The 15,564-nt window shown below is 38.7% G+C and overlaps 1 protein-coding gene across 2 annotated transcripts in view; it reads left to right on the plus strand.

The window, feature by feature from the left end:
• SPIDR (scaffold protein involved in DNA repair) overlaps positions 1 to 15,564 on the plus strand; it is a 196,690-nt gene that overhangs the window by 61,220 nt on the left and 119,906 nt on the right. For both annotated transcript variants that reach the window (XM_085052802.1, XM_085052804.1), the window contains exons 7-8: positions 1,426 to 1,526; positions 14,559 to 14,778. In XM_085052802.1, the coding sequence (XP_084908928.1) occupies positions 1,426 to 1,526; positions 14,559 to 14,778 (321 nt within the window). The remainder of the gene's footprint in view (positions 1 to 1,425; positions 1,527 to 14,558; positions 14,779 to 15,564) is intronic.

Consider the following 15,564-nt stretch of genomic DNA (forward strand, 5'->3'; position numbering starts at 1 on the left):
TATTTTGAGGCTTTGGGGATTTTCTTCTTGCTCTGAATCTGAGTTTCTCTCCTCTCTGCCTGACACCAGCCATAGTGATGCTGCAATGTAAACTGCTGAACTTTTATAGGTCATTTTGGTTTAAATGGGGCACTTGTATTCAGAGTTCATTCTGTGACCTGCTACTTAGATGTTTAGCCATTGCATCTGTTAATTCATGAGATAGTTATAATTTTGCAAAGGATATAGTTGTTCATTAAAAATTCAGCTGACGCTGCTAAGTACTTTTTATATAATGTGTTGACTTGTCTGCAGATGAAATTGCTTGATAACTGGTAACCAAAGAGAGGTTTTTTTACAGCTCACCTGAAGTCCTGCTTAACCTTTTTAGCTCTTTCTCAGTTTCCACAGGTGTGTGTCTTCACAGTTTCACATTTACCATGTGAGCTCTACCAATCTATTTATCTTTTCTTCCCTAAGCCAAAAATTTTCTTCATGTGCACAAATAGTCACAAGGTAGTTGTTTGATATCTCTGTTGATTCCTAAACCAGTTTAACTCAAGGAGACATTTCACCTTAGTAGAATTCTTTATTGATTTTTTCGATAGTACTTGTGGAAAAACTTTACACTACAACAAAAGAATGAAGTAGGTCTTTATGCAAATAAGTTCTTTGAAGCCAAAGAAAAATGCTCAAACACTCCCACAGTAGTCCAAAGCTCTTTGTAGTAGCCCAAATACAGTTTCCAACACATACATCTTTTTGTTCTTAAAAGTGAGAAATTATGTCTTCTGGCTTTGAATCCAAGGGTAGGAATTGCTTTAGTGTTACCTTAAGTGTATTTGTGCTAGATGCCACTCCTCTGCTCCTCACCTTGGGAATGCTAAATTAATTTCATCTTGGAGAGTGTTCAGACCACTGAAACTGCACACTTGACCCAGCTTGTGAAATGAATCATAGGGTCAAGTATGGGTAAAAGAATATTTTTGTGATCACTCCTTGCCAACAGGCAAACAAATCTGTGAGGGAAAAGAAAACCCAACCTGTTATAACTAGTGGTTACACTGGTTTGTTTTGAATTTGCAACTGTCTCTGGTGTCTAATAGGATCTGTTCATGAGTGCAAGGGAAAGTTGGGAACCTTTTTTTACACTCCTCATATAGGAGACAGGACTGAAAACATGAAGATTTTGGACACCCAGATACTGAAAATGTTTTATTGTGTGTATTGACCCTAAGTGTATATTTTGTTGGGAGTAACTCCACTGAAAAAAAGCAAAATTATGAGAACTAATCTACAAAACGTAATTTTACTACATGATTCTGTCCCTAAGGGTCAAAGCATACATACATGTATATACACATATGCATCCGTCCTGTGGCTTGTCACTTGGCAAAACCGAATCCTGATTCCTGGCAAAATTGAGCATTCCTTTATTCTCTACAGGGGCGGGCTAGCTGAGAGGTTATGTCGGCTCCAGAACAGAGAAAGATCTGCCATTAGCTTTTGGAGACATCAGTGTATTTCAGATGACAAAATCCCCTCAGGTAAGAAGCATTACACAATACTGCTGTGAAAGTATTATACTTACATGTATGTACCTATGGCCCATGTAGGGGTAAAAGTGAATTTTATATTATTTGCTGGTCTTTCCTGACTTGGGTTTAATGCTATCTTGATTGTCTTCAGAGCTAATAATTACATTTCTGGTAAATATGAGGGTTTCTAACAACTCAGTCATCATTTGAATGTATAAGGTAAAGAATATCTTTTAAATAGCGTCCCTCTAGATTCTTCACAACTCCTTGATTTCCAGCATCACATGGAAAAATTACGTTTTCAGTGGGACAATTAGTGTTTTAATTAATGGGTGTTCACATTTTTTCGTTTGTTTTTTTTTTTTTCCCCAACCTTTCCTCTTTACTTGTTCTTTTTGCTTTGTGTTCCCTTCTTGCTAGCAAACAAACATGGATAAAAATTCGTGGATAAGTGCTGAAATTGTGAATGACACCAAGTGGGAACAAATAGAGCACAACCATGAAATGAGTGTGAAGCATAACTACAGTGGGCATGTCTCTTAAAAAGAAACCGTGGGAGTCATGCAAATTAGTTACTGGTGACTGATAGCACCACCTTTCAGTAGTGTTTCTCGGGAGGTAATGGATTCATAGAGTTTAAGGAGATTACGTTTTTTTACTCACTTCTGTATGTGTGACTACAGTCTACCAAATGTCAAGCATTTATTCTGTATTAAGCCGACTGCTTGGTTTTGAGCATATATTAACTTGCATTTATTTTTCAGAAAGTGTTCTAGTCTTAATTTGAACACATGTGGATAAGTGAATCTATCTCTTATCTTGAGAGTTTGTCCCCAGTTCTACTCCCAAATTTTTAAAAGTGTTTTTCCCTCCAAATCTGAATTTGTCTGGCTTCATTTCCCCTCTTTTGTCTCTTGTTTCTCCCTTAGATTAAAGAGCTCTTTAGTATGTGACATTTTCCCTTTCTGGTACTTGTATAGAAAAACCTCTGCTGCCTCACAATTTTCGTAAACTAAACAGACTGAGCTATTTAAGGGTCTCTAAAGCATTTTTATCAGTATTCAAGTGACTTTCATGGCTTTTTACTGTACCCTCTCGAACTTTTCAGAAGGGTCTTAAGAGCAAGGTTAGCAACTCTCTATATGTGTTCTTTCAGTTTTAGTCTAATTAAAATCATTGGCCAGGTCCAGTTCACTTCTCAGCCTCCTGTATATTTGAGGCCTGTGATAAGTGTTTGAGTCTGGTTTGGCTTTGGTCACAGCATGGTGCTGGGACCTCACGTTGAATTGATTGTCCAATATGATTTCATAACCTCTATAGCAATTTTTTTCCTGAGTTGCTGTTTCCTGCTCTCCAGCTACTCTTTCTGTTTCTTCTGCCTAAACACAGGGAGGTATTTGTGCTGTATCCTGGTTGATTTTATTTGAGTAGCCCAGCTAACCATGCAGTTCAGATCACTGTGTAGCTCAAGCCTGTCCTCTTTTAGTCACAGATTTGCTTGAGTTTGTGGTATTCTCACAGTTTCTTTATGTCATTGATGAAACCATTTAATGGCATGAGTGCTTACTTACAAATCCTGCTGGAATTGCTGTTACTCAGTTATAATTCTCCTCTGGTAAAAAGCTCTAACTGTAATTCACAAAGCTAGCTCTCAGAATGTTTAATTTTTTTGCATTCCACTCAAAGGGTGCATTACTCACAGTGAAATTGGTTGATTTTTCATAAGGAGGTTGTATGATTTAAAGTTACACCCAAACTGTTGGCTAAAGCTACCCTCACAGTTTCACACTGGAGCTTCAGAGGGCTTACATCCCTGGGCCATTTGCATGCTGTGTGTTCAGAATGCCACCCATGTGGAATAGCGCGTTGTATTTCTGACCTTAATTCCTTACTTATTTCTCCAGTCACTTTGCCTAGATCTGATGTCAGGCTAGCTGGTCTCCAGTTATTGTAAGCCACTTTGTTTGCCCTTCCTGAATAGTAGCACAATATCATCATTCTTTCAGTCTTCTGGAATTTCACCAGTATCTGAATACTCACTAGAAAGTGACATCAGGGACCAGAGATGTCTTTAGCCAGCTCTTTTCAGAAATGCTATGTTGAAAATTATACAGGCATGCTCACTTAAAACCATGGGAGGTTACTTCATCATTCTTATGTGGTGTGAAGACATCCTCTTGCTGCTTCTCAACTATGGAACAGAAATAGATATTGAATAGGCTTGCCTTTTTAATAAAATGAAAAATTTTAATGTGCTGTGTAGTAACAGACCGGCAACATTGCTAATATGCTAATAATATTCTTTTTGTCCTAGTTTCACATGTGTCATTACAAAACCTTGTGTTTGGCTGCTCACCATTTTGTTAGACCAACTTCTGGACTGAAATATTCCATGCTAAACATCTGCCCCTGGCTGAATTCCTTCCTTTGATTATTCTTCTTTCTTTCAGAAAATGAGTCAGAATTCGTTAGCATTTTATGAGAAAAAGGCTATGGGAAAATACCTTGCTCTGTTCTTAAGTATGTCTCAAAAAATTCTGATGAGTGTCTTTAAGACGATTTTATTTTGGCAGAAGATGAACTATTTCTGGATATGCCTTTTCCATCATAACAAAAAATGTACAAGAAGTCTTTAGGACAAACTTCTGTTTCATTTATGCTATAAGCATTTGCTAAAATTTCTGAAAAATGCTGAACATGTCATAAATTTAGAAATACACTTTAACTTCACAGCTTAAATTTCACTTCCAATTCGCAATCCTTATTCCAAAGTATCATGATTATAAAATAATCATTAAAATAGCTGTGAAAATATTTTGGGGATACTTTTTCATCTAGAGCAAAATTTATTTTTGGTAGTTGTATTCTTAGAATGGCCATACTGTTTAGTGTCACCAAAATAATATTGGTGTTTGGTTTGGAGAACCTCAGTTGGAATTGTTGAAATTTTAGTAATGTAACTAGATAACCTTCTTTTTGCTTCTAGTCAGGAATGTGAAGTGTCAGCACAGCAAATGCATGCCACTTTCAGCTTTCATCTCTTTAGGTTCAAGTTAAGGGTGTCTCATGAATCTGAAAATCTTCTTGAATTTTTTTTCCCCTCTGTTTTGCCCAGCAGTATTTCTAAACCACATTGCTTTCAGGACTGTTTCTGACTTTGGCGCACAAGTAGAGGAAAGAACTTCTCAAATAACAAATTCATTTGAGTTACTAAAGAAGCCTGAAGATTAATGTGGAGGATTGAAGTAACTTACTTGCTGGGAGAGCTGTCACGTCATTTTGGATATCCCATCGACATGCAGACCAGAAGTTCATTGCTAAAGCAGAGGGGAGCAATTTCAAATGAGATTGGTTTGAAGTCTTCCTTACATCTGAGATTTTAGGAAAAATGTTTCCAGAAGTTCCAGCTGTCACCCCCATTAGACATTTCTTATTGCAGAATTTTCTGCCTTTATTTTGCTGTTGCTTACTTATAGGTTGTATCAATGTCCATGTTATCCAAACCCCTCTAGTTTTCGGCTTTTTTTTAAAGAAAATTCCTGTCTGTTAACTCCCTGACCCCTTTCTGTAAGTAACCATTGTGGTTTGGCTGCCACTTGGTCACTGGGATGAATCACTGCCCAGAAGAGAGCACCACCTTTCAGCATGCACTGTCTGGTGTTTATGCAGTGCTCAGGGTCTCACTTTGGCTGGCTCATGCTGAAGGGCAGATGAAATCTTTGTGCTTTCTCAGATTTTGACAATTTTGGGCCAGAGTTGCATTCACCAGCCTGTCCCTGTGTTGGGATAGGTGCTTTCTAAGGATATGGGTTTCTGCAAGGTGATTGGGAATTCCACTTCTGTAAACCAAGGTAGCCATACATTCCAGGAAGAGGCCTGAAGGGAAGGAATACAAGAATTTGCCCGTGCTACACAGCGTTGTATGCTTGCTGTGCTTCAGTTCTAACAGAGGCAAATGTCAGGCTCTGCCACAAACCCAAAATTTTCTGGCCTTCACAAGATGTAAAATGGGAGCTGAGGTGCAGGCCACATTAACAGCAGGTCTGATCACCCAAGCTGATGGGTTGAGGGTACTCTGTGCAGGGGCTTGTCGACCATTTGCGGGCTTTTTTCTGTATGCAGTACTGCAACTTCCCCATGAAGTTTCCTGTTTGGGCAAAGAGGGGATCTGGACAGCTGAAAGAGAGAGAGTAAAAAAAAAACCTAAACCCACAACAAAAACCCAAACCTTTTTCCTGTCAACATCTGCTGGAAAAAAAATAGTGATTTTCTGAGTTATTCAGACAACCTTCCTGTCTCTGGGAGAGGACACTAATAATATCTGAAGCAAACTCATGCAGATTCCTACTGTAACTTCTGAAATTTTACTTTCTATGCAACTTACCTTCTGTTGGTTTTCTTTGTCTTGCAGCTATCATCACAGCAGTTCTTTACCATAAATGCAGAGGCATTTTATTCTCTAGCATTTGTAATCTGATGCAAGATTTGGTATTTGTTGGCCCAAGATTAAGATTCATGAATGTGTTATGACTTAATTTGAGTAGTGAACTGACAGTAAATCAAAACTATTGATCTTTCCTTCCTCTCAGGGAAAAATGACCTTCAAGGGGCAACAAATTTTTAGTTTGCTGAGGCAAGTGGAACACATATATGGGGGGAGGAGGCTGAAGCCTTGGAGTTGAGGACAGGGTTTCACATGTAACACCACGTTTTCAGGAAGGCTGAAAGGCTTACAGAAGAGGATATAAACAATCATTCCCCCTCTTCCAGTTTCAGGGACTGGTTAAGACGACGGGAGGAAAGGATTTTAGCAGTTTGAATGCCGTGAAACTTGCACATGATGAAGAAAACATGGGTAGCCCTCAACAGGGTTTCCTCTCCTATGTAAAATTCTTTTAAAACCACAGATGTCTGAGATTTGCTAGTTGTTGCTTATTTTCTTAATTCTTGATAGTTTGTTTTATTACTTAGGAGTTAATGCTATAAATTAAAGACATGGCAAGTGGCCAAATTTCTTTTTCCTAGCCAACTGTCTGAACTTGTTACAGCATTGGAAAAGAAAAAGTCAAATGTAAACTTGTCTTCTCCAAACAAGAATTCTTTGTATTGTTTTTGTTTTCCTAGGAGAAGCAATAATGACATGCATAGTCTCTTTAAGTAGCTTACATATGTTCTTATAAAGAATGTGGAGTGTTTAAAGCACAGCCAAATTCATCAGCCTTTTAAAAATTAATATAAATGTGGCAAGAAGCCATCATGCCTACGAGACTTGGTGTGTTTCTGAGAAAAATCTTCTTGAATGGCTTCAGAAGTTACCAGCCCAAGAAAAATAACAACATGTATAGATGAGAACAGCAACCAGATGTTTTGTGCAGGCTGTAAGAACCTTGTAATCTAGACGTGGTTTTCAGCATTGACTTTGGATTACAAGGGTCTGCTTGGTATCTACCTGCTTGCTGAGTTGATTATGCCTGCACCTGCAATTTATACATGAGGGAGGAAGAAGAACAAAAATGGGATGCCAAGCAAAAGAATGTTTTTATTTTGATTTATGCCTGTAATTTGACATTTTATACTTTTTACGCTTGAGAATGAGAGTAAAACTCTGTGGCTTGAACCATAAAGTGGTTGGCTATTCTTCCACTTCAGATAGTATGTGATGTCCCAGGAGGGTGTCTACTAACTGCAGTTTTGGAACCACATTTGACAATTAGAAGTTAAATGATGTTGGGATGAAATAATGCCTTTGAAAAAATAACTGAGCGAGACAATTTTGGAAGAGTGTTGCTAGTTTGCTTTATTAAACAAGGCATAAAGTGGAATTTTCTTTGTTTCCTTTATAATTCCATAATGTGTATCTGACCTATTCATCTGAACCAAAGACAGAAATTGACTTTCATTCTTTGGGCAGTGAATACTATTTCCAACCTTAATTGCCCACAATTTTTTGTACTTTAAGTGGAAAATTTTATTTTATGAAAGCTTTTAAGCTAGGATTAGTAGAAATTTGACTTGAGTGTAATACTTGTATTTTGCATAGTGTATATTTCTAAAGAATTTCCCAGTTAAGAGAAAGTATAAATTAACTTCTCAAGCATGTTTTTTAGAAATATCAAATAGATATGTCAGGTACAGTACAAGTTTGCTTCTAAACTGCAGTTCATGTGTACAATTTGTTTGATAGTATTTTGAGCAAAAGTAATTGTAACTTGTTTTTCTTAAAAGCATCTGTCCTTTTCCCATATCATTCAAATATCATTAAGATTAAGAATTGTGACTGTTTAGCTGGTAAGAACGAATACAGGTTGTCCTCATTGTTTTTGCATAAAACATATATTTATTAACAGTTTTTCAAATATTAATGTGGCTTCAAGCAAGCTCATCTTCCTCCCTTGCATTTTCTTAAGAATTTGTCATGGTTTTATTCAGAAAGTTCTACTTGCATGAGTGTAATTTTTTAATTGATTTAAAAGGAAGTTGGTGAAATAATCTTCCTTTTACCTCTTGTTGTGCTTGCTTGCTCTCTTATCCATGTGACTTGTGAGGTCAGTCTTGTGGCTGAGGAGTTTTACCTTGTCAGTCTTGCTTTTCATGGTAGTTCACATGTATACTTGTAGGTGTGTGTATGTTCCTTATTACTATAGGCTTTTCATTTTCACAGTAATAATTTCCACTCTGTTCTTCTTCGTGCTTGCATATGAGTTGAGTTTTTTTCTGGAATGCTCGGTGGAGCAGAGCCATTCACTGCTTAGCATTTTCCTAAGCTCCAGTTTTCTTCTGTGTGTTTCTGAGATGTGGTCTGTATTGTAGTTCACTGTTTTCTGCATACTGTGGCCTTTATGAACTTATCTCTGCCTTGTGTCATATGCTTGCTACATTCAGTTACATTCAGATGGGCACATCACATCCTTCTGCCCTGTGGGTAAGATGCATTCTCACAACATTGCAAGATTTTTACATTTTCAAGAAGAATGGAAAATTGAAAAATTCAGGAGTACCTGCTGTCATAGACTAAACCTGGCTTTGTTTTGATCTTGTTGATGTGGTGGTATTACTGTTGCTTCTGCTGGTGTGATCTGTGTGGAGGCGTAATGGCTATCCCAGCTAAAATGTTCAACCCATGCAGAATTCAGTTTGCTGTCCTGAAATACTTCACTCTGTAGGTCTCACAGGGATTGCTCTGTTGCTGGAGTTCTGTTGACTGACTCTAAAGAGTTTGTTTGCTGTGAGAACTTTCCATTTAAGCCTACAGGTGCTCTTCTGGAACACTTGAAGAGTAGCATTTTAGCAAAATTTACTGGAGTGAGGTGAAACTGCATGTGCTCTTCCTGATACCGACATTTGATGCATTTCTATACATCAAGAGCCATAGATCCTCTCCTCGCAGTGTGTTCAGCTTCCTGTCGCTGTGTCACTAGAGAAACATAAAATATGCGGTTCCCAAGAGATCATAATTTCTATATTTTCCTCCTCATTTGTCTTCCTTATTGGTAGTTACAGAGTTATTAAAACAAACTTTAGAGTTGTATTTCAGGCACTGAAGCCAGAATGTCTGAACATTTGTTTTTTTAAATTGTGCTCCTCGATGTTTTTTTCTTTTTCTCGTCTCCAAACTGCTTGTTGGTTGTTGAGAGTCAGAGCAGGCTGGCTTTCTTCTTGGGCTGCCCTTGGCATGGCCAGTGCATCATCTGTGACCATGGACATTCAGTGTTGATGTGGCTTAAATATATGTGTCTGCTGTGAAGCCACTATGTTAGGTCTGAAGATTAAGGGCATTCAGTCTGCCAGAGACTGTAGAGTCATGCTGAAGTCCTCAAAAGGCTCAAGACCTCAGGGTCTGTGATCTCCAAAGGAATGGGAACCTTATTTTTTTCCTTTTTCACCACCCTTTATTTTTCTCTTCTTTTTGTTTCTTTTTAACCCTCATAGAATTCAGAGTAAATGCAGAACATCTGCAAAATACTGCGTCAAAACACATTTTGATGTCATGGTATATGACATGGTATATGACTGAAGGGCAGCATCACCCTGTGTACTAAAGTAATAAACAAAATGAAAATAAGTACCCAAGGAAACTGATGCATTCAGTGTGAAATTTGTTTGTTCTTCTCCCAGGCACTGGAATTATCCTAGTGGTTTAATTGAGCTGTTTCATGTCTGGGTTGCAAATTGGAGTGAGAGACCAACATCCCAGAGGACACCTGGAATTAAATAATTAACTATATATGTCAGAGCAGATCTGTTAGGTGGTAAAACCAAAGTGCCTCTAGCTTAGGATCCTGTTTCTGGCAGTGACAAGAGCTATCAAAATGCCTAGAAAAAATTATAACAGGGCGAATACTTGATGGTATTTTCCCAAGGTATTCTCCCAATTACCTCCTGCAGATGTCTGACTGTGGGATTTTCTAAACCAGAATTATTGTCTGTGTTCTTAGCAGTTCTAAATAGAAGTTTTCCTCCTAGCAAAAAGTTACTGGTTGTTTTTCTGAACCCACGCATACAACATAGACTTATTTTGATCACACAATTATGGAACATCAGGCTTTTCTGGAAATTATGCCCAAGGTCATTGCCAGGTTTGCTCCATTACTACTGTTGTCAAAAACACCTTTCCATGTGATTCCAAAGGTTCTGCTAACAGCAGCAGTGAGAAGCTGATGTTCCATTTGCCTAAGTTTGGATCAGGATTTCTTTGTCAGAGCTTCTTGTTTCTTGTCTGGGAGGTGAGGGAGGTTTTTTCCCAGTCATAGCAAGGCTTCACGAAAGATACTTCCCTGCTTAAACGGCTCATTCCTTCCACTAGTCTCTCCTGTGGGTTTCACTCATTCTGGACCATTTGTGAATTCTGAAGGAACTAATTTGTTTGATCATGGTCCATCTAGCAATGATTTCTGTCTGTTGCCCTTCAGTGGGTGGCATTTATTGCAGTGGTATTCTGCAAAGGGTGATGTGACTAACCTAGCTCCTAACTGGTACCTGATTTTTCTTGTACATTGCTCTTTCCATGACCTATATTTTGATTCACTAGTAGCCGGTATGTTACTGCATGTCTTTGTGAAGGTTTCTCTTCTTATGGAAAATTCTGTGAGGAGTGAGGGAGCATTACAGGCCTTGGTGGCTGATCCCTCCTTTCAGATGGTGTTCTTTAGAGGACACATGTACATCTCAAATACCTCTGCAAAATTCATATTAAGCCAGATTTATTGGTGCCTGTCTGACTTTCTTTGTGGCACCTTAAGCCTTGTGTATCAGGAATTGAATTACACTCCATGCCCCTGGGATGAATAAACCCTCTGTTTATACTCATGAGGCCAGCTATTTCAAATGATCCTTGATCCTGTGTCAGTGGATGTTTTCTCTGACTTTCCAGCTGACTCTGTGAAGCCTACAGAGATGCTGGAAGGGGCAGCTGTCCCTGTTAGGCTGTGCTCCAAGAGCAGTGAGCTGCAGCAGCCCTCTGTCACCCGAGCTCAGAGCACCCAGGGCTTTGCTGAGAAATGCACCTGTGTCTCACACTGATCAGGCTGGTCTGGGTTTCCGTCTTTATCTCCCTTGAGTGTTTCACTGTTGCAGAGGCATCTGGAACCAGACTGAATATTTGGAGAAAGTTCTTCACTGAAAACATGGTTGATCACTAGAACAGGCTCCCCACAGCACCAAGCCTGTCATTTCAAGGAGGGTTTGTTGTATGATTTAGTGTTAGGTGATCCTGTGAGGAGCAGGGAGTTGGACTTGAGGATCCTTATGGGTCCCTTTCAACCCCAGATATTCTGTGATTCTATAAGAGCTTTGTTAAGCAGTCCTCAAATTGCTGATTGCTGCTTCATGGAAGATGTCTAAACACATCCAGGCAACTGTATGCTCACTTTCTGTGACAGCATGTGTACTTGTCGTTCAGTGAAAGAAAAAAGCTTACCTTCAAGTAAGTAAATGGAAGTGGCTTTGCAGTTAGCTGAATTAGCTCACTGATTTTGCTAAAAACTAACCCTGAAGAAGGAAATCTGTGAGTGTACTGGGCAGCAGAATGGGAAATGAAGAAGTTTGCAGTGTAGGAATGTGCACAATTGCAGCACAGTTATAGACTGCACCTTTTAAAATGCATACAACTGTAAGATATTCTTCCTTATTTAAGATGACTAGGTATTGCCATGAAACATGCACATCTGTTTGTTTGAATTTCTTGGGCTGTAATTCTGCTTTGGAAATGAAAGTAAGTGAATGAAATTCACTTCAGCAATTAAGTGGGAACTTAAGCAAGTTATCCGAGGGTGAAGGAGAACATTGCAAAACCTTAAAGTGAGCTTTTCACATGGATGAACAGACAAGTAAACTCTGGAAACCATAGAATTTGCAGTGATCCAGCCCATCTCCTCACCCACAAATTTGCCCTTCAGTGTGCAGCCACATATGTTTGATTTATTTTTGATTGACATAATAATACAAGAGCCAAATGTATTAAAACCGAAGCTACATTCTGAACTTTGGTGTTTCATCATGTGCCAGCAATCCAAAGTGCTTTTCCATGTCGTTCAAGAGAACACTATCATCAGCAGTAATAATAATTTCAGAGTAATTAAACTAAACTATCTCTGTGCATCTAAATAAACAAATAGACTGTGGTTCTGTAGAATGTTGCATGTGTGCCAAGTGTGAGACTTGGCTAGTTGTCGAAATTGAGATGCTTTTAGTGCAGAAGCACTGTGCTTCATTTAGTATCAGCTCCCAATGTCTCCACCAACTTTAGGCTTGCAAGAGACTGTGGTTTCTTGGTAGGATATTTTTTATTCCAATGTCTTTTTTAAACTTTCATACAGATACAGTTCTTGATTTACCTAGTATTTTTAACTGTTTTACAGTCAGAGGTATTTAAAAGAAAAATGTTATTAGGCTGTCATTCATTCTCTTCAACCTGCTGTCTCAGCTGAGTAACATATAAGCTGCTGACCAGTAAGAATTGTCATCAAATTCTGCACGTAAGAAATGTGTAGTTCAGAAGTGATGAGCAGTCTCTCTCACAAGCTGTCTTAATACTTTTTTTTTTTAATAAGCTGCTGGTACGTTTGAGAATTGAAACTGATTTTTTTGTGTCTTGGTTTTTAAAGTGGATGCAAATGCAAATTGTGCAGTATGTCTAGAGGGAAGAGGTAAATGCTTAGTTACTTTAAAGGATGAGAATTTTTGTGGTTAGGAAAATTTGTTTATGCGTGCCAGATGACTTGGGGTTGACAGAGGACCACAACTGCAGCTAGTCAGGCAAAACAGAATTCAAGTGTGAATATTCTAAGCCCTTCCCTTCGGGCATAGAAAACTAGTCAGTGCTCACCCTTGTCAGAATTTTCACATAAGCAAACATTAACACAGTGTAGTGAGTATCTGGAGTGGCACTGTGATGTTACAGCTTTCTGTGAGAAGGTGACAGCAGTGAGGAGCAGTAGTAGTGACAACCATCTCTCTTCGTCAGTCACTTTCAAAGGACTTGGCAGAAAGGGTCGATTCTCCTATTCCTACTTCTCAGATCTGGAAAAGGAGGTCAAGCTGTAATGGCTTGGACAGAAATGGCTTATGTACATCTTGTATTAGACTGTCTGGTGGAACCCTTTAAACTGCTGGAAAATACCGGTTCGAGGGAAGCAGAATGCTTTGCAGAAGCATGTTGCATGTGATGAAAAATTGGTTCGCATGAAAGTGGTTTTGAGAACAATTTAGTTTTATATTTCCCAATTGCTTTATTTCAGTTTCAGTATGAAATTTAATAAAGACAGAGACAGATTTTTTTATTTCATTTTTGTAGAATTCAACTTTATTGAATAAATTTGAAAGGTTTTAGGGCCCAGTTTCTTTGGTTTGGGTTCCTTGAGGGTTGGATTAATTTTTTTTAAGTTTCTCATAAACTCAAACTAAAATATTTTTATTTATTTTCCAAAGGAAAAACATTCACAGTTGTGAAATGAGCCTTAAAATAAACAAACAAATAACTAGTACAGCTCTGCTGTTAAGTTCCAGTATCACGTTCACTGTTCCTCCCCTGTTTCTTCTTTGCTGTGGGAAGACAATAATTTATATCAGCTGTTTTTCTTGGGATGTTGTGTTTTTCCCAATGCAACTTGTAAATCAAAAAGGGTACAAGTGGGGCTCTGCTGCCCTTGTCCTCTGAGACCCTGTCTTGCCCCACTAAATGCTTGTAGCATTCGGCAGGGTAACAACTATTCTCCTCTCAGTGATGGGAGTGCAGATCTGAGTAAGGCTAGGTGAGAATGTGAATAAATCTTACATAATCCTACAGCCCAGACTGAGGTCTGTCTGAGTAGCTGTTGCCTTGTGCAGACTGCAAAGGGACCTAGGAGTAATTTCATTTCAGTGCAAAGTTATTTCTTGTTCAGCAGAGACAAAAGTGCTTAGAATCGATCTGTGGGGATGCTTGTATCTGTGTTCATGCTGCTTTGAAACAAGAGAGCCTTCTGTACCCTGACTGCCTACTGATAAAATGGATGAACAGTTTTGCAATAACTATTTTTAGGCAGTGCATCTTACTCCTTCTTTCATCCTTCAATGTGAATCATCAGCTTCTAGGTGCTTTGTGCTCTTCTAATTTGGTTCCTGACAGCTGCTGCTTTGAGAGGTGTCAAGGAGGGCAATCACAACTTCACTTTTAACACAGTGTTTGATTATTCTGTTTTTAAATAAATAGATTTTTTGCAGTGTCTAATAAAAAAGACTGAACAAAGTCAATGAGTTGCAAGATTTAAAAGTTCATGTGTGGTGGGAGAGGGCTTCTTGTAGGGAGTTTGTGATTTCATTGGTATTCGGAAGAAGTGCAGGTGGATTTTTTCTTTACAGCTAATAGTATCTATAAAGAAAATAAAAGCTACTGGAAAAGCTTAACATAGGTCTTTTGATAAGGCTGTGTATTCTATTCATACGTGGATTTTTCATGGTCAGACAGATATGCAAAGCACAGAGGAATGCATATACCTGTAGAGTGCCAGAACTTCTTTCTCCTCATCCAGACTTTGCATTTTTATTTTTCATTTTCATTTTCAGATAAATCCGGTGTTTTAATTGTGAAGATCTTAGAAATAATTGAGGAGTGCACAATACAAGTTGCCATCTGCCAGCAGCTGGAACAGACTCCTGCCATGCTTTCAGCCGAGGATGCTGTCATCAATGCAGAGGAACCAATACTCAAAGTCCTCTTTACAAGAGAGACAGCAGCTCACCTGAAGAGCAGACCACAGGATGTCATCCACATCTATCCCCCATGGTGAGTAAGAAGAACAGTCCACACTTGCTGTAGCATTGCAGAACAAAGTAGAGTTGATGGTGCTGGCTGCACTGTTGTAGGAAAAACCTTGGGGGGTAACGGGAGAGCAGGGCATTCTTGTGGTCATCTGTCTCTGGCAGCTTGAGAGACTTTGACAGATACCTTAAAGACAGCTCAGATAACAAGTAAATGTGTATCATAATGCCTCCAGTGTTGCTTAGGGCTTCAGTTGTGTTTTCACTTAATATTTTCATGTTTAGAGCACTAGAAAGGCCTGAGCAATGTCTTATCAATGATAAGGCCAATAAAGTGCATACTTTCTGCTAGCAAAGTAGTTCAGGAATGCTCATCTGTTGTTGTGAGCATGGGTATAATATTTCAGTGGAAAAGTCTGTATTAACTGTATAGCATTCAGCCTTCAGTTCCCTGAGTCCCTCTTCATCACAGCCCTTTCTGGAATTCTTCAAAATGTTTGCTCTCCATTTGTGATTGTTTTCTGAATTGGATTATTTACTTGAATTTTAAGGGGTAGCAAAAAGTGATAAGATTTCTAGTAAAGCAGCTGGTTAGTGGTAGCTGTAGGTTGGAAGGTCTACTCTTCATAAAAATTCAGGGGAGCTTTGAAGTGGGAATATTATACCTCTCTTCACTACCCTCCACCCAAATTATAGAAGAGGAAATACTCTTCTTATGTATTTCAGCATTCATTACCTGAGTTTTAGCCTCCAGCTGCCTCTAGTCTTTGACCATATCCTTTTGCAAAATACTTTTTCCTGTTTTGCAAAG

Source organism: Lichenostomus cassidix, chromosome 2 (genome assembly GCF_008360975.1).
Source record: "Lichenostomus cassidix isolate B80296 chromosome 2, HeHo_3.0, whole genome shotgun sequence".
NCBI lineage: Eukaryota > Metazoa > Chordata > Aves > Passeriformes > Meliphagidae > Lichenostomus > Lichenostomus cassidix.